The following is a 19,811-nucleotide window of genomic DNA, read 5'->3' on the forward strand; positions in this document are numbered from 1 at the left end:
GAAGAGGAAAAAAAAAAAGAAGTCCAACACGATTGTGTGATCTCTGACCTATGTCAGAGAACGCAAGTTTTGACAAGGTGGATTGCACTTCAATAAAGATGGCAGTTGAAGTAACTCCATTTATCTTGCTAGCCTTTGTGTTTATTTTTATATGACGGGTGGTCATTAAATGAAATTAATTCAAACATTTCCTGGTCCAAAAAGCTTTGGCTGAGAATACAGGTCAAGAAAAGTTCGCCTTCATTATTTCTGCTACAAAGAAAAGGTGTATTAACACACACACACATGCACACACACACACACACACACACACACACACACACACACACACACACACACACACACACACACACACACACACACACACACACAACTAGGTATTTTAAGATCAGAAAAATGCACACCTGTAGAAACATAATTAAAATATCTTTGCAACTAGGAAAGGAAGGCATCGCATGCCATATCATACTCAAACTTCGCTTTCCTAATGCTGGTATGTTAAGTGAGAAGGACACTTTTTCTTCTATAACAGGAAAACAAAAAGGAATAATTAAAGAAGCGAGACTATGTAAGTACCTAACCGCTCCCAAACGGCATTTGCACTCCTGCCGCTCGCTCAATTAAGTCACACTTCACAGGAATGTGATATAGGCGGCAACGTATTCTTTCTCACAACCGAGCAGGCAAAAAACAAACGAAGAATACGATCATTTTCACGCCGACTAAAGCATCTCTGTTGCGATGTGATCTATATGCCGTGCATTTTGGTGGTGCACTCGTCGTCCTACGGTGTTGTGTTCCGTGTTTGCTGTTACTGCCTCGTATGTTTTTATTTTTTTTTATTCTACTAATTACTTCTGTACCGCCTAATACTATGCTTAAATTGTTTTTTCTTTTATTTTCATGAAACACATCATGTCTCAATTTCTGAGCCATATGTAGTGTGTAGTGCATTATATTTCTGTATTTTTATGTATAATGCATTTTTTATTTACCAGTGTACCAGCGCTAATTTTACTAAGATGTATAGCCAACAAGCCCACCAAATGATTATAATACAGCACCAAGACCTTAGAGTTGTTCCTGGGTACTGTACACTAAATATTGATTGATTGCTTGCTTGATTGATTGATTTATTTAGTAATATTAATATTACAGTTCACATATAATTCCCCCATACCGCGAGTCCAAGCCTCGATGCCACTCCCCTCCTTATATCTCCATAAAGCGGTTTAAATAAGCGTTTTCTGCTACTACCACTCAGTCAGTCAGGAGACGTCTTTATTAAATAGAAGATGGTAGAACCGTCAACACTTCATCGATGTAAAAAAATTAATTAAAACGTTCACTAAAAAACAAAAAACAAAATCGCTTACAACTTCTGATTTAGATAACGGCGAGCTTTATAACTTTGGCTTCTGGTCCACGGAGCATTAGCGCAACTTCTGGGTGGAAACAAAACGTGTGGCAATGTATCAATATATATATATTTTTTTTTTTGCACCTTGTCTTATTTGAATCTGTTGTACAGGTAAAACAAACTCGCGCAGCACACGTAGCCATGTTCCTTTTTCGTGCATGGGTAATTTGGCAATGTCGCCTCTGTCGCCTATTGTTCGTAGAGACTCGAGAGCCTAGACTGTAGAGAGGGTCCAACTCAAACCATCGAGAGTGCTAGAAATGGCCAGCTGAACTGAGGCATATTGCCATTTCTAGCAATATGCACCAACAAGCTCAACTAGAGCCTGTTACTCATGGGGAGTGTTTAGTTTGATGGCAGACGCCTCCATCGGAGATTGGTCGCAAGCACGGTAGTCGCAAGAGGGCATGCACTGCGCTATCCTGTGGCAAGGAGGAAAGCAGGCGGAAAGGTGAAGACGCTCGCGGACGACTAACGCGTCTGTCACCTGTACGTCGTACTGCAAACGCGGCCAAGGAACCACGTGCCCCGGTCGAGCAGTCGGAAATTCTCTGTAATACAGTAGAGTCAAAGAGATCGTTTTCACCGGTAGGTCCTTTTTAGCCGCTACACTTAGATTACGTTCGCTCAAATTTCGCGCCACGCAAAAAAAAAAAAAAAAAAAAAAAAGCTTTTGGAATTTTTAAGAACCTTAAGTCCCGTCGTAATAATGACGGGATAGCAACGGCTATAAAGGACCTACCGATGAAAATGATCTCTTTGACGCTAGGGACACCCCGGTCGGGGCTTGACGAAATTTTGACAACTTGGCAACCACACCAGCGTAGTCTGACCAACGTTACTGGAGCAAGCTCAGTTTCGCAGCTCCCTATTCTCGCCTGTAGAGGCGAGTGGCCCAGGTGGCGGCCACGAGAACTAGCGGCGCTGCAGTCGGATCTTGCTTCCCTGTCTCGAGCGTTGCCTGCTGCCACTGCTAGAGTGTACTAGGATGAACGAGTTGGACAAGCTATAGGCTCCGCTCATGCTTTCAGTTGTACCTCAAAATGTGGAAAGCGATCAGGTGGAACCAAGCCACTTCGATCGCAGCGCCACCTTCGCTGTGATCGAGCAACGACACAGGTCAAGATTATATGGGCAATATAGCCCCGTAGGGGCTATATTGTGTTTTTTATGATTTTGACGTTAGAGGTAACGTCAAGGCACCACGACACGACGACGTTACGCGACTCCAAGATGGTGTCGTAAGGCCGTCATGACATCGCGTCGCGTCGAGGACGACGCCGTTAGGCGACGTCAAGTCGCCGTTGTAACGCGGTCGTGACGTCGCGTTGAGGACAACGCCGTTACGTGTCATCAAGTCGCCGTTGTGATGCGGTCGTGACATCGCGTCGCGTTGAGGACAATGTCGTTACGCGAGTCGCCCTTGTACCGTGGTCATGACGTCGCGCGCCCCATCGAGGACGATGTGGACGTGGTCGTCGAGGCCGACGTTGATGTCGACGCCCCACGCAACGTCAAACATCGCTATGACGTCACGTTAACGTCGTCCTGATGTCACCGTGAGCGTCAACGTCACGACGAAGCCTTGACGGCGTGTAACGTCGTCGCCTTCGCCAGCATCAGCGTCGACGCGCAGTCACGACGAAGTCCTGACGTCGTTTAACGTCGTCGACGATGTCGAGCGGGCTGTCTTCGTGACATCGAGTGGCGTCATGTCGACAACGACGTCCACGAACTAGCAACAAGCGTCCTTATAGGGGTATCCACAGAAAGGAGAAATCCCGGGGATTTCTCCACGGCACGCGCATCTCGCGACGAAAACGTCAGGCTTTAAGCGCGAAACACATGTACGACGAAAACCTTCCGATCCGACGTGCGGACTGCCGGAATGACCTTGGGGGGAGCGGGTTTTCGTAGCATTGGAGAGCGTTGAAAACCCTCGCCTCCGACCGTCGTATTGCGCGGTCGGACGTCGGATCGGACGGTTTCGTCGTACATGTGTTTCGCGCTTTACGATGTGCAAAAGCCTCGCGTTTTCGTCTCGTGATGCGCGTGCGCCGGGAAGAAATCCCGGGGATTTCTCCCTCGTGTGAATACGCCTTATGCCGTTGGATGGTGGTATTGTCTTTGGTCGGCCCCGAAATGCTCGCCTATTCAAACCAATGTTAGGCCAAACTCTCCCAATACACGGCTGTGAAGCCGCCGCGCCTTGCGCGCCTTCGATTGATATGCGGATATTCGAAACAGAAAAAAATACTTTATGCAGCGCCGCGAAGTCATGGCGTGACAAAACGCTGCGGCTGCGGCCATGGACTACAAGGTGCGGGCTGGCACATTCTTCTGTGGGCAGGTCAGGATTACAGCAGGTCGGGATATTGAAACGATCATCTCACACCATCAAGATTGCTGGTCTCAGCAGCCTATAAATCTCAGGTTGTTCTGAGCATGCGCAGTGAACAGCGCACCCAAATATGGTGTCAAGTCATAAGTCAATGTTGTCTTGCGTTATAAACATCTGGTGGCGAGTTCTTTGCTATCAGAATAGTAAGGCTGGTTCACACAGCCCCGTTTTCTTACGTTAGATCAAGTTAAGAATGCTTACGCCGAAATTCACAGGGACATCAGTGTTTCATATGAAGCGTGGCTACTAGTTCAGGGAGATAGCCTTGCAGGCGACATTCGATACACGAATGTTTCGGCGGCATATAAAAAAAAATTAAAAAAAACGGAGTTATGTGAACATAAAGTCACTGAATCCTAGGAAAGTAGCGCCGTTGCCTTCCCTGCCTGCTAGCCGGACACAAACAGATACAAACATACAGACGACCAAAACCTCACAAGGTGATTGCCTAATCGGTGTCCGTTGCCACGGCAATCGCCATTTTGTCCCCTTCATATCTTCGAAGCTTCGAAAGGACCGTTCTAAACGAGTCGCAACAAGATCATCATGGAGCATCATCGTACTGAAGGCGTTCCTCGACAATATAAACGTCGTTGGCACTGTGCTTATCAGTCATGCCCATCTGCACGGATCTCTTACAATGAGAAGGTTTTTGTTGCGTATTTCAAGACAAAATTATTTTTCAGTGCCCCCAAGCAGCGACACCGGATGTGGTGGTTATACGGAGATGTGCATACGCCTGTTTCGCCGGTGTGTGGATAGAAAAAAATAGGTATACTAGAAACGTTTTTAGATCGCACCTGTCACCGGCGAATTTAGATTGGCTCTCCAAGAATAGAGAGGTCAATGAGAAACTGCTCATTTCCAGAGCCAAAATAGCGACTTTACAAGAAGCTTGGCGCTGCTTTCTGAACATCTAGTGACTTTATGTGAGCCAGTCTTTAGATTGCGCGGTTGAGAAGTTCGCCATCTCCCAGAGCGAGGCGGTTACGCTTTGAGGGTGAAATTTATGTATGTTTATGGCCAATCGTAAATCGAGGCCATACTGTCGTAGGAACATGTACTGACTTAATCGGCAGTGTGAGCCTTGTTGTATCCGGGAAGAGTTTTGGAACGCAAGGACAGTACAGATAAGAACGAAGGAGAGAGATATAAGGTTGATGAGTAGGCCTCCGTTATCAAGAAACATACAAACGAACAGCTGGAGGCCTCGCGATTACCCAATTTGTTTTCCCATCTAACATTTACTGTATTTTATTTGTCGATATTCCACTGGCATATAAAGTAGCGACTTAACAAAAGAATCCGCCATAGGATCACCATCGAGCCATCGGAGACGTAAGAATGAGGACGTGGGGAATTGTTGTGTTGTTGGGTGCATGCTTCGCAACGCTGGACCAAGCTTCTGGTAAGAATATTTTCTAACAAAGAGATGCGCACTATTCCTGCTTACAAACTTCGAAATGAGTCAAGAAACACGACAGATTGAAAAATAACCGAGCCAAAATAAACAGCAGAGAAGTATAGGGCAAAAAGCAGGCGTGCAAACACGTACTATCGTGCACAGAGCTGTATGCCACACAAACGGTGCCCGTTCCGTAAAACCAGCGCCCCATGTTCTCCGAGAGAAATCAAACTTTGTGATTCCTCCTGCAGATTGATTGTCCTTTTCAGTTTGTGATCACATCCCTATTTAGTCGTGTGTTGCAGTCTAAAAAAAAAATAGTTCTTGAAAGGTTTTTTGACCCCCAAGAACTCTTCTAGCTCGTGATGGGCGGTTTCGCTTCAAGTTACATCGCCCCCTGGCGCACTAGAAAGGCAAAAGATGGGCAATGAAGAACTTTTTTTCGCATAAAGAAAGAAGTTTAAATTAACCACTCATAGGTTTATCACGAAGAAACCTTTTAGGGGGTGCTTAAAATAAGCTTTTTAGTGCGCAAAACATGGACAAGCCGAGGAACCCCTAGAGTTCTTTTACCCCCACACATTTTGTTTCAGAGTGTGGGCGCGAAGCAGACGACGCTTCGGCTCATGGCAATGCTATGTCCAACTGTGTCCGTGACACTACTATGCAATATTAAAGGGATACTTCAACGGAATTCGAAATATACCCGTCGTGTTCAGAAATAGGCTGAATACAATCCACAATATCCGTAAATGACAACCGCACGTTCATATTTTCAGCCTGATGGCTTCATTTATCGTTATAGACGGCCCACTTTGGCAAATCCGCAGCGAGTCCCATGATATTTAAGTCCCGGCCGACAGACTATGCAAATATTGCCTTCTGGGCGCTGCAATCTTCGTCTCCAGGACTGTGGAACATCTTCTGAACATGCGCTGTTGCCCTGCTGTGCGGCATGTCAAACGCTGCGCAAGCGTCTACAGCTCAGTGACTCAGCATTTTTGGCCCGGGTGATAAGCGATGCAAGGTTCTATAGTTTTTGGTATACTTCACCCCCGTTTCACGACATCATCACGCTCTACGTTTTTGTTTCGTTAGTGTTCTCTTATTGGTTTATTAGATAAAAGCATGATACGTCCGACGACGACTCGGCTAATACTGGGTTGTGTAGTACTACCGAGTTCAATATGAGCTGAAACAGGTCTTCATACTTCTTTGGCGTACCTGCCTGTTATTGAGGATGCCGTGGTCCCATACTTCGGGCTTTTTGAGAAAACCAGAGATAGTCGAGCTTGTGGTGGCCGCAGATGCGGAAAAAGGCCGGATCGTGTGTTTCAGGTCATACTGAACATGATAGTACATCGCGTCACAGATTAAAATTAGACCTGACATTTGTAGTCGAAATGAAATCAAAACGAGCGTGGAACTAGCTGCACACAACTACTGCATTGCTTCGCGCACATCACGCAATTAAAAACAATACTCACCAGGCGCAAAACGTTGAACAAGAAAAAAACGTCCCGGTTAAAAAAAAAAAAGAATAAGTATCAGGTTGGCGGTCGTTTCGTTAGAAGACAGCTCCTTTTGCAAGAAATATAGCTCACAAAATAAGTAAAATAAAAAAAGGTAAACTTTAATAAAAGGATCGTAACGTACCCCTTTATGAATAATGAGGAAGTAAATGTTACGTTCCGGCTCAAAAGTCGCTGTGGCGACCTTGCATGCTTTCCTTGAACGTGATATCGGAAGCAATGGAAGCCTGCACTCAATCTGAACAATTATTTTGTTTCGGTAGCAGTGTTTTAATTTGTATATTAACTTTCTAGGTTTGGGCCCTCACTTTCAATGCCACAGAAAGTGAGGGAGAGTGTTAGATGTTGCTATTGTTTACGCACACCTGTTTTGTTTGCCGAATCTGTTTATGAATTTTTAAGCATATAGGAAAGATTTAGTGACGTAACACGTGAGGAGGAGACACTTCAGGTTTGCCTTTCTTAGGTTTTGGGGAATGGACTGAGAGGGAGCAGCATCCAGCGAAATGCACTCGAATGTTTCCTTCCTCATGGGTAAGCAATGCCATTACTTTCTGAGATTGCCACAAAAATTCTAATTGTACGAAGCTATTCACTTCAGTCCTGGATCAGAGATTGCAAACTTACTTTCAAAAGGTTAATTACAGATTACAGATTACATTACAGATTACTTTTCTGAAAACTGGAAAATGTAATGAAATTACATTACAAATTACCGCAGACTAAAAGTAACGATATTACCCAACAATTAGTTTTCAAAAGTAATGGAATTATTTTGACATTAGATTTCAATGCTTTGAGGCAGTAATTCGTGCTAATTTTATTCACATGTACCAAATCTCAGATCTTCCTGCTCACACCGCAACAGCCTTATGCGGCTCAAAGTGAACCATACTGAACAGTCGATTTTGCTGGCGCACACAACATAAGTGTCAAACGTGATGAATAGCTTATTCTTTAGATAAGACCCAAAGACAGTCGACTCAACGGTTCCGCGGTGAAGGTCCTCAGATAAAGGGTGATATATTTCCGTCTTTCTGATTTAGTAGAAGTTACAGTCCGCGTCAGTATGTTAAGTCGGGCCATGGGAGCAGTGGAGTCACTAGGATCAGCAGCACCCGGGTCGGTGGTGCAAGATGCGCGCTGCAGAAGGTTCGCGCTCAGTACAAGACACGTATTTCGGAGACACAAATTATTCTTGCTTGGTGCAGCATAGCAGGGAACGGCGCAAACGTCTGTCACTATGAATACGCGCTTTGTGGCAAGAGTGTTTTTGCAAACAAAGTAGTTTCCGGGGTCACACTTTTTGGTCTGTGCCGAAGGTGCGGGGTAGAGGAACCTTTAGAACACGCTATGTTTTTTTGAAAGTACCCCCCCCCCCCCCCCCCCCACACACACACACACACACACTTTTTTTTTTTTTTGCTGGCTTTTCACAGAATATTTTTAATCCTGAGGGACTCCCTCCTCTGTTTGAGGGTGTTAATTCGACCAGTATGTTTGTGTCACTTGTTATCAGTAATCCTCCATTGCGTGTATTTTGCACCCAAAGACTGTGAAGTATAAACAAAATAGGGAGGTGTACGAGGCACGGGGAGAAAGGAGAACGACACTGCTGCGAAACTTAAAGCGGCTGCCAACGTTCGGTTGTCCACGATAGACCTTTCTTTTTAGCTATTCCTCCCGTACACACGTGTAGTTCTATGTAACGTCTAATTAATATGAATGCTTCTATTCTCGGGGACAACTTTCTCGGGCTGTACAGCAACAAATTCCAATGACGAAAATACGTTTGGGTGCCTCAGCCTCAATGATGTGCACACATGTAAAATGGGTCGTGCAACACTTTTTGTGTTTTCAGTAAATACCACTAAGAACTAATTCCTGACGTTGATAGCTTGCAAAAATATTCATTAGTCTTCCTCTCCGCGCAATGGCAGACGCAGAAAAAAGAGAAAAAAAGAAAAGAGGAAAGCAACAGCTTTCCTCTCCTCAACTGGTAATTAGAACAAGCGGCCACGTGAACTGACACTGACTATATATACGTCAGTGTTCATCATAGTCATGCACTGGGGTTGGCAAAGCATAGAGCATGGGCTGAGCTTCAGATATTGTTAGACTTAGGCTATTCTCACCTTTGGTTGAACGTTCGCCATTTTCCGAATATTTGGCAATGCTGATTGTCATGAACCCGAGCGCTCGGTTCAGGCTTGTGATAATCGAGTACGTCAAGGTGTTACATGACTCGCGATACGAAGTTATAATGTCATGTGACGTCACGGTGTCAGCAACGCGAATGCATACAATGAAGTTCTCAATTTAAATCGACTTGACGAAGTAAGTGAAGTGACTACATCACGTGACGTCACATGGCCACTTGACATTACTTGACAGCATGTTTTGACGCCATGACATCACGTGACTACGTCACGTAATAATAATCAATGTGCCAATACAAAAGCAATACGAGATCCCAGAATTTCTCATCAATTTCCATTCTGTATATGACGATATGATCGGTGCATAGAAATACAGAGCTCTGCCAATTTTTTACTCTCAAATATTTATTTCATGGTATTCAAAAAGAAAGAGTACCGTGAACCGTTTTGAACCGGTTACCGTAATATTTTTTTCGGTCCAGTTCCGGTTCAGTTCCAAGATGGCGGCGAAGATTTTGATTCGTTTCAGTTCCGGTTCGGCCACAAATAACGGTTCGGTTCAGCTTTTCGGTTCAGTTCGGTTCCGGTTCGACACGTTTTTGGTTCGGTTCGGTTCCGGTTCAACACTGATTGTAACATCACTCGACATCAGGAATATGGAACCAGTCTTCATGCGATGAACGTCGCCCACGTTCGGTCGTTCTTAAGCCGGGGTCATCATACAAAAGACAGTGTGCAAGCAGATTCGAACGCGAATGACGGCGAGATCCGTGCTTCGAATGCCGCATGGCAATGAGTTTAGGTAGAAAACTGGGCACGCCCGGCATTCGAACCATATATATTGCGCTGACTCGAGTTTTTTGACTGTCTTTATGTATGATGTATGAACAGTATGAATCCGGTTTTAAGGGCAGGTTTGCTTTCTTCATATTGGAAGCAGGTGATAAAGATACGCTTGGAACACGCCTGCACACTTTTTATGTACGACCAAGATGGCGGGAGCGTCATATAAGAACGAACCACGCCTCGGTCGGTGTATGCAGCTGTCTTTTTGTACGACCCATTAGCAGGGCGACCCCGCGTCTTTATGCTTTAAACAGTTCATCAGAGGAAACATGTTCGCGACATTCATCCAAAAAACCTTTTTATTTCTCCTGCCGTCTTCCCGCAACACAAACAAAACGACAGAACTGGATCGGGAAGTACGCTACGCATTGTAGGTATCTGTGCAGGACTTTTCCTCCGCGCTACGAGGATGAAGAAGACAAGACACCATGCATGGTGAGTTCGTGGAATACCACAAAGAGAAGACAAGGCCGGCGCATTTGCACGCCGTTCTTAGTGGATCTTCAGCCCGCTGAAAAGGGGCCGAGTTTATGAATTTATTATGTACATACTTAAATGGAAGAATCATCAAGCAAGAAGAATTTATATCAGGCTGAACACGAGAAAAAATCATTGGTCTTCTAAGTAAATCGAATAATTTAACTTTTTTTTCTACCTTACACTTTGTCAGTTACGTAAAGTCCTATTGCAAGATAGAAAGTAAAGAAGACTACACCGATTACCATGTCTTATCACAAGAAAATCAGAACGGGAATAAAAAACAATAAATGAAGTATTTAAGCTAACTATGAAAATCAAGGTGCTGTTCTCCTTATATGCCTGTTGATAAAAGTGTGCTTTACATTTACAATATTTTTTCCCGCATTTTTATCAGTGATTGGAAGGTTTGATGAATTAGTCTACCATGTTGAAATATACATCTGAAAAGGAGTCACGATTTTCTAGATATAGTGTGATTTAAAAGAAGATTAATCTGATTTAAATCAAATAAATCTTATTGATTTTTTTCACAAGGCTCATAATATTTTATAATGTTTGTTTCAGTAGAACGTTCCTATACCTCCGATCTCACGGATAACGGTACCCGATAACGAAACGGTGCATGCTCAAAGGCGATGGCGGATCCGTACCGGGTATGGCTATCACAGCCATCGGGCAGATCTACTAAAACTTTCTACTGTCTAAACGGCAATGGTACCTTGCAAACAAACCCCTTCCGAAATCTGATCTAGCAACATCGGCGGTTGCCATTCCTTGGGAACGAACCGTGTACACGGTGATCGAAAACAAATCAAAGGACGAGGACAAAAGAGGAACGTACACGACGGGACAAGCGCCTTTTGTCCCGTCGTGTACTTTGATCTTTAGCCCTAGTCTCTCGCCCTGTCTTTAAAGGATTTAGAGTAAAGACGTAGACGAGTTGGTGACAGATCATGGTAGAAAAACCCTGAGACAAGGAGCTAAAAAGGACAAGAACAACACCGTCTGAGACGGCGTTGTTTTTGTCCTTTTTAGCTCCTTGTCTTTGGGTTTTTCTGCTATGTCCCGGTTCTTGCATGGTCACATTCACCGTACACATATACCAACTAGCTCAGCTTTCAATTTTATTACGAAGCTTGTGATTAGATTCGACTCCTCGCCGAGCTACACCGAGTACGCGCCGAAGGATGACACAGTCCTCGTGTCCAGTATACATGCTCCGAGTGCGCGCCCAAGCAATGCTGGATTTCGGATAATTGGCTGATCAGCCACTAGATGGCGCGCACTTTTGGAAATGGCCTGTTACAGGAGATATGCCGGCGAATATCACGGTAACTCGTGGGCAGTGTATGCGTACTACTTTTTTAAGAACTCGTGGGTAGAGCTGTAGAGTCAAGAGTGCGTATACAGTTTGCCTGACAAAGCGCTAAAATGAACGGGCGCTCGCGCGATTGCCGCACGCATTAATTTTACGTGCTAGCCCCTCTACTGTCTCGGGAACGTTGCACGGGAGTCTTATTGGGCGAAATGCACCGACTCATTTATGTTCTTTAACAGTGCCGCGGAAAAATGCTGGCGCGAGGACAGAATTTATTTGCTGCGCGCTGTGCTTAAAACCAAGCCTGGATTTCCCTTCTAGAGAAACCTTTGACAGAGAGAAAGAGAGAGAGAAAAAGGAATGACTCGGAGGTGCCGCTTGTGGATATAAACATTTTTTGCAATTACTCCAATGAGCGAAGTTTTTGTGACTTTCATTTGTAGCACAAGACCTTCGATTTTGTGCCGATATATGCGTTCTGCATCGACTCCGTAAAAAAAATTAATGACGACGTTTACAAACCTCGGTCACCAGGTCTTTCAGGTTTCTCGGTGGCATTCGAGTGACAAAGACTAGCGACACAAATATATGCGCACGTTTGAATTCGGAAACTGTGACCGTTTCGTGAAACTGTGTCGTGATCTCGGAATCAATAACGTTTATTCGACTTCTCAGGCCCGCGCTTTCTGTTACAGGGATTTAATGTGTTCGGTGTTTGCCACAATGGCAAATGCGTGAAAGAAGAGGACTTTCCTACCACTCCAGCAGTGTTCCCCTCCAGCTCGACGAGTGACGAAGCGGAACAGCCAAAAGAAACAGTGACAGAATCTGAAGAGCTTTTCACCACGCACGAAACCTCATATTCTGAGGAGACTTCAACCGGAGCGGCCGTCGAAGGTGAAGTTTCTTGCCTTATACTGATAACCATAGAAACATTGTATCGCGTCTACTTGTGTCAAACGCAAGGATGTGGATAAGAGCCAAAGCGATCTGCAGAGAACGCATTTTAAGAAACCCGACAAGCAGTGAGACACTGAAGACAGTACGCGATATGTCAAATTTCCAAGCACAGGACGTATTTAGGACGACAGCTAAAGCCTTGTAACTCTTTAGGGTTTTATGCGTACGCCTCTGCGATCGGATATTTAAAGCTGGTTCACACATTCGCGCTTGCTTATGACCGAGTTCTTGTGGCCTACACGACGAGAGAGCACACTGGCACGCTGGCGCCATCTATGAGGTGGCCCCGGAACTACATTTTGCTAGAACGAAGGTTTTGCAGTATGTGCACGATAAAACGTACGTACTATTTATGGAAAAAAGGTCGCTAATAATATGGCCAAATTATCTTTTTTTTTCTTTTCTTTTCAAGCCAAGAAAGAATGATGCTCTATAAAAGTTGTATGGTAAATTGCTGGGCAGTGCTCTGGCATACATGAAACGTTCTAGCATCAAGTCACATTTGATGACGTAACGTCAATATCCCTGTGAAATTAAGCGGGGAAACTGAATTGGTGTAGGTCAGGTGACGTTAAATTTTTTACGAAATCTAGAGAAACTAAATTGCCGCATAGATCTCTTGACGTCAAGTCACGTGGCGTCAATTTCTCCGCTTAATTTATCGGGGAAACTGAATTGGTGTGTAGATCACGGGACGCCAAATTTCCCGCTAAATTTAGCGGATGATTTTGACGTTTCGTGACCTGATGTCACGTGACCTACACACTAATTAAACTTCCCCGCTAAATTCAACGGATAAACTGAATTGGTGCCTAAGTCGGTGAGAGGGGTTTCCCCGGGAAATGAAATCAGGGGGGGGGGGGGGGGGGGGGGGTCTAAATTTTTAGGGGCATTGAGAATAGAGGAGTCGTTGGGAATTAAGGGAGTGCCGTCGGAAAAACAAGAGGGGGAGTACACCCCTCAGGGGGGGGGGGGGGGGGGTGTAAAAAAATCACTGGTCGGTGGCGTCCCATAATGCAACCCTGCGCGCTTCACGTAATGCGGCTTCACGAATTCCGAAGCAACTAGCCAAAGAACGTTTCGTGTTGAAAAAAAAAAAAAAAAAGAGAACTATACGGCAATTGCAGTTAATCCACGGCCACCCGTTAGATGGAGCCAGTGTGGCCTCTCGTCGTAAGATATCGCAAGAGCTTGCAAAGCACTCAGTCGTAAGCAGTCGCAAGTGTGTGAATGAGTCCCTATTTTCGCCTCGAAGAAGTAGGTAGAATGTCACTGACAGCCCATAAGACAGGCAGGTCTTAGGGAGGCATCTTATCATCGATCCGCAGTTGCGGCTAACGCCGCGACTGCGGATTTCAGCGTTTAACGAGAAGAGCGCCGAAGAGCCAATCACGAAGCAAGAATCTAAAGCATAATAAACCACGCGTCTCATAAGATGTGAGTAGCTATAGCTTCAATCCCGAGCCAATTCGAAGCTACGTGGTATTTTGCTGTAAGGGGCGTGCAATTCTTCTTGTGCCACAAGCACGTCCAACATTCTTAACCCGTGGTTTCTAAACCATTAGGGATTCGACCCGACGACCCGGAGCTCTAATTGTAGTCCATTTTAGGGTGACACGAAGCGTAGGTGATCTTGGACGGACTCACGTAGTCCGAACAGTTATCTAAACTCTGGCACGGATGTAGGCACTACGTCTGACTTCTATGGATAGTCCACAACAACGGACACGAAACAACCTTCTATTGGAGTGTATGAGGTAAGCACTAGAGGCCAGCAGTCCACCAAAAGCCATGGCGGGGACGAGATGCCCGAAGAAATTACGCCGTCAAGTGACCAAGTAGTACTGGCACTGATAAACCTGCGACAAAAACAACCCACATCCGAACTGGCACGTCGCACCTAGTGGGTTGTCGAGTTCACGATATTGAAAGAAAAATCATAATTGCTAATAGTTACGTCGCGGACCAACTGAGACCATTTGATCTAAGATATCAGTTGCACTGCCATGGGACTTCACCACGTAACGGGGCATGTTGGTGTTGTTTTTGGTTGCTTTAAAAGGGTAAATTGTTGCCACCTCTATCAAAGTCCAGAACACAACGATAGTATGTAAAATAAATAAAGAAATTGTATAACCTGCTCTATATATCAGTCTCCATCTACGAAAGACTTTACGAATTGAGTGGCATACGCAGGTGTCGGCACGGATCAGCTGTAGAAGTTGGCATAAAGGTAGCGTTTGTGAAAGCTGTAAAAAGTGGTGTAAATGTTTGAGAACAACGTTCAAAGCAGTGTTAATCCGAACGATGACCACCACAGGTAGTGACTTCACTGCAGGTAACCTCATGGACACAAATTTAATCAAACTACCGAACATAACAAAACTGCTAAAATATACGATATTACAATTTCAGCCCTTAATTCAGAATTTTATTGATTCGACGAATTCCTACCGGACAACTTTGCAACTTAGAAATAACCGACACGTTGCAAATTTTATTTACAGAGGACATCGAAGTCACAACAGCTCAAGATGCTTCCACAGAGAATACTGATGTGGCAGAAGACTGGCCGTCTTGGGATGACATATAGCACGCCCAGCTTCTTGCGTTGATAATGTAGCCAGAAGCGCAGATGTAGCCGAATGTCTGTGTGGCACTTTGTGTGTAAAAAAAAAAAAAAAAACTTGACACAGTGATTTATAATAAAATGTCCACTCCGACATGCGTCCTGTTTCTTCGATAACAGCCGCTTACTTCTGGCGGCCCTGGGCTTACATCGCCCAGAAGAGGGGTTCGTGGGTAGAACTTTTAAATTGAGCCAGTATAGTTACTGAAAGAAAGAGAACGGCAGGGAGATCTTCCAGTTGTCCCGCCACCAGCGCGTACTTCCTCCTTCGATAACGCTTCGGTGATTCGTGAGGCCCGAGCGTGCACGAGGAGCCATTGCTCGACAGAAGAGAACGAGCGCGTGCTGGAGACCGGGCATTCGAAAGAGGACCCCTGCCGTTCTCATCCCTTTGATGGTTCTCATCCCGTAAAAGACGCATTTAACTCCAGCGGTTGAATGCGTCTCTCACACACTCCTTTCACTTGTATGGTTGGTCTGTTCAGCTGGTTTCTTCTAATTATTATAAATATTATATAATATCTTGTATATGTAATTTTTGCAACTGCTGTGTGTCTGTAAGGGGGCTAAGGACCCGTCAACCTGCTTGAATAGCTTTTCTCTCAGCTCCCACATACTTATATGGTAAATAATGCTTATTATTATGTTGGCTGGCGATACCGTTGTGAACCGACCTGACTTTGAACCGACGTTTTGTCGTAGAGACTGATGCCAGTGAACTAGGCGTAGCAGCGGTTCTCTGAGGAAGGTCCGTTTCTGCTGAGAGACACCAGCCGGTGTCTCTCATCAGAAAAGTGCTAACCGACGCTGAGGAGAATTACGTAGACAAAGAGGGGTGGTTATCATTTGAGCCCGTTCTCGTTTCGCCCTTCTCACTTGGTCCTTCTCAAAACAACTATTCTCAAAAAGATCTTCTCGCTCTGACCTGTCGCATTTGGCCATTTCCCGTTTCGTCCTTCGTATTTCAACCCCCCTCATTTGAGCCCGTTCTTTTTTCGCCCTTCTCACTTGGCCCTTCTCAAAACAACCATTCTTCTAAATAGCTCGCTTTAGCCCAGCACATTTGACTCTTTCTCCTCCAAATTTGGGCTTTTTCGGGTAATATATATTGATAAATTCACTAATATTTTCTTTTGTGTGTGTGCACCACGCTACCGGCTTATTCTCTATCTGCCAATAATTTTAGCCGTGCGTCGTGGTCGTCGAGAAAAGATACTGCCTGACAAAACAACAGACCAACTACATATCGCAGACAGATCACACTCCGAAATGTCATCTTCTTTGAGGTGGCTCGACTTGTGACAATGCAACCACTTTTATAATGTACACATATATGCTATTTCTGTTCAAACAGAGTTTCCAAGTTGAGTGTTCATCGTTTTCTTTCTTTTCTTTGCGTTCGTTTTGAGAAAGGAAAACAGCTGGGCGTCATTGTACAAACCCATTACGTTAATTTGTAGTATTTGTATTTTTGGGGGGTGAGAAGTGTGTGTGTGTGTGTGGGGGGGGGGGGGGGGGGGGGGTGACGAGAGATGTTCGTCGGTAAAAGATAGTATCCCTTTCTTCGAATGCAGAAAAATGGATTCGACCAAGCTTAGGGGTGGGGTTAGCTATACTACGACTCTATATTTGATGGTATGTTGGGTGCCCAAGCAAGGTAAGACTCGCGTACAAAGCCGCGAAGGCATAATGAAGGCAGAAGCCTGCCAAGCTAGTCCCATTCGGTCGTTGCGCGAACGGGCAATATAAGAATAAACCCAGTTGCAAAAAAAAAAAAAAAAAAAAAAAACGATTCGGATTTTGTGAGAATGTTCCACCGAGGCGGACCAAGTGAGAATAGGACGAAATGCGCAATGTCCAAATGCGAATGGGACGTTTTCAGATAACGGGCAAAATGAGAATACGCCCAGTTGAGAAAAACCTGATTCGGATTTTATGAGAAGGTTCAAACGAGAAGGACCAAATGCGAATAAGACGAAATGCTCAAGGTTCAAACGCGAATGGGACGTTTTGAGATACACCCGACAAAGAGGAAGTGGCCCGGGCAGTAGACAACTTTAGGGCTTATCTCGAGTTCACTAATTTTGAGATTCATTGCGACCCCTCCTCTCTTCTGGATGTTCGCTACTGAACGAGCCTGTCCTCGCGTAAGGCGGTGGGTCTTCTGCCTCCAGGGTTTCAGCTGTAAAATCAGACACCGGAGGGGACATACGAACATCCCCGCGGATGCACTCTGCGGAGCACCTGTCCAACTCATTGATTCGCACGACTGCAGCCTTCTCAATACACTTTTCTTCATCGCAGCACCCGACCGTGACTCACGAATCAGTTTTGAGGCGGACGCGACAACTTGATGGATGACATCAGCCTACTAAATGAAGCAGAGAAGCTCGTCTCTGAACAGATTAAGGACTATCTGCTGGCCACTCTCACGATGATCGCTCAGCGTATAGATCTCCCAAAGGATGCCCCGAATTTTCGCTTGCTAGAAGACCTGGCAAAGACAACTGTGGATGACACAACTGGACTGCTTGTGCAGCTGAGAGGGGAAAAAAATAGGTGCACTAGCGTCCGAACCACCTCCATGGACTGGCCGTCGCCGAACCTCTTCATACCCGTTTTCTAAAAGTATAAAAGAAATATAAACGACAGTTTTATGCACGGCATCTTAGTCTAAGTGTGGTTTTATTATGTAAACAAATATTTTTACTTACCAATCGGAGGAGGGGTCGTTATCATGAGAACCGGATGGCACAGGACTGAGTTTTACAAATGAAATTAAACATGCAAGGGAAACAAACACGGAAGCCGCATTGCCAGGGACATTAGAGGGTACTTGACAGGGGGGTAAAGGTGGGTGCATGAGGAGTAGGGGTGTCGCGAACCGGCGGCGGTTCGAGTTCGACCAGGTTCGAATATTTCGAACTTTTAGTGAAAAGTTTGACGAACCTTCCATTGAGGTTCGACTCGTGTGCGCATGCGCGACAGGCTGGCCAATTGACTTCGGATTGGATGATAATGGCTAAGAGATGAATTAAGTGCAGCGCTGATTGGCTATTTCAGTTAATACAATACTAAACATAAATTATTAACTTCTTCATTGATTAGAATTAGTTTATTTTAATTGCAGCTGTTCGCAATATAAAATAACTCTTTGCATAAAAAAAATTCCAAACGTAGACATGCTTGTATCAAGATCTGGCCACACTGTGCACAAAGTCGAACCGGTCGAATCTGGTGAAAAGTTTGAAGGTTCGTCGAACCGGTTCGACCCAGTCGAACTCCGAAAGTTCGACCAAAAGATCTGGTTCGACAAAAGTTCACGACACCCCTACTCCTCTCTAGGGGTGTCGACGAACCTTCGAGAGGGAGGCGACGTCAATCAAGGGACCGGGAGCCATCCAGCGACCTGGATGCAGGGATGGGTTCATGTTCCGCGGCATTGGTGCCACCGGGATCTTGTCCCGTAGGCCGTAGGGCCAGCAGCAGCTGGTTAGTCTCACACTCCGATGCGGGGATGGGGATGCCGAGTGAGCTCAGGACGTCCCGCCCACTCAGTGTGAGGGCCAGGTGCTCCCGCTGACTGGCTAGGTGCGTGTTGATGAGTCCTTGAAAGGCGTTGTTTACACCCAGCCATCGGAGCTTGGTGTTTGCCGCGTACGGCGGCACCCCCAGTGCCAGCTAGTACGCCTTGCCTTGCACGTCCATCTTGCTCTTACCTCTCGACCGCAGGTTGAGATACGGAGTTGCGTAGGTGATGTGCCTCACGACGAGTGCTTGGGTCAGGCGGATCAGGTCCGAAACTTTGAGCCCGAGTCTGTGACTTGTGACTCGGCGTACCAAGGAAGCTTTGACCACGCCGCGAAACCGGCAACACTTGCTTTCGACGAGTTGTTCCTTTAGATACGGCTTCACGCACATTGCACTCTCAAAACACATCCACACAGCGTCGATTCTTGGTCGGTATCCAAGCGTGCGAAGGCACAAAGACACGGCACTTCGGCGTGCCTAGGAAGCTTTGAACACGCCGATCGAGAGACCGGCGAAACTTGCTTTCGACGAGTTGTGCCTTTTCCACGTGTTTTCAACGGCAAGTATCACGCGTCACACAGGATCTTAAAAATCTTCGGCGAATGACGACGAACGAGTAGAAAACGTGTCTATAGCACGCTGGAAAACCGCAGCAAAACGCTAGCAAAACGAAAACATGTACCATGCAAGATGGCCGTCCGGTGGCCGCACTCGCGGAGTGGGGATGCGCGATCCAACAATTGTCATTGAGATCAGTGGTTGGTTGATGCTGTGCAAATAGCAACTCCAATTTTGAGAGGCTTGGCTGTTCGCGACTCCAGCAAAACAGGCGGCACCTAGCGGGAAAAGACTGAACTGGCCGGTCCTTCCGCGATTTCTGCTTGTCTCTTGTGGATGCCGCCATTAGATGTTGTCGGTGGTTTGTGCGATAGAACAGTTGTCCGGGTGAGTCTGTCGTAACTGCATTGCGTCATCTTGTTATTCAGGTTGCTCTGAACGCAACGCATACGTAACCGCGTGGACCAGACATTTCGCGTTTATCAACGTTCATCAGCTCCGTACGGAAGGACAGTGGACAGTCCTTTCAACGCTTCCTCGAGGAAGTCAAACCTCTGGAGGCTCGCCTGCGC

At 45.7% G+C, this 19,811-nt stretch overlaps 1 protein-coding gene across 1 annotated transcript; it reads left to right on the forward strand.

Moving 5' to 3' along the window:
* Window positions 1-5,109: 5,109 nt before the first annotated feature.
* On the forward strand, window positions 5,110-15,244 carry LOC115332393. Its single transcript, XM_029994781.3, has 5 exons — window positions 5,110-5,229; window positions 7,225-7,292; window positions 10,106-10,198; window positions 12,257-12,458; window positions 15,029-15,244. The coding sequence occupies exons 1-5, from the start codon at window positions 5,166-5,168 to the stop codon at window positions 15,112-15,114; spliced, it is 513 nt and encodes a 170-aa protein (XP_029850641.2). The 5' UTR covers window positions 5,110-5,165; the 3' UTR covers window positions 15,115-15,244.
* Window positions 15,245-19,811: the final 4,567 nt, after the last annotated feature.

This window comes from Ixodes scapularis, unplaced genomic scaffold (assembly GCF_016920785.2).
Source record: "Ixodes scapularis isolate PalLabHiFi unplaced genomic scaffold, ASM1692078v2 PGA_scaffold1__304_contigs__length_218370807, whole genome shotgun sequence".
NCBI lineage: Eukaryota > Metazoa > Arthropoda > Arachnida > Ixodida > Ixodidae > Ixodes > Ixodes scapularis.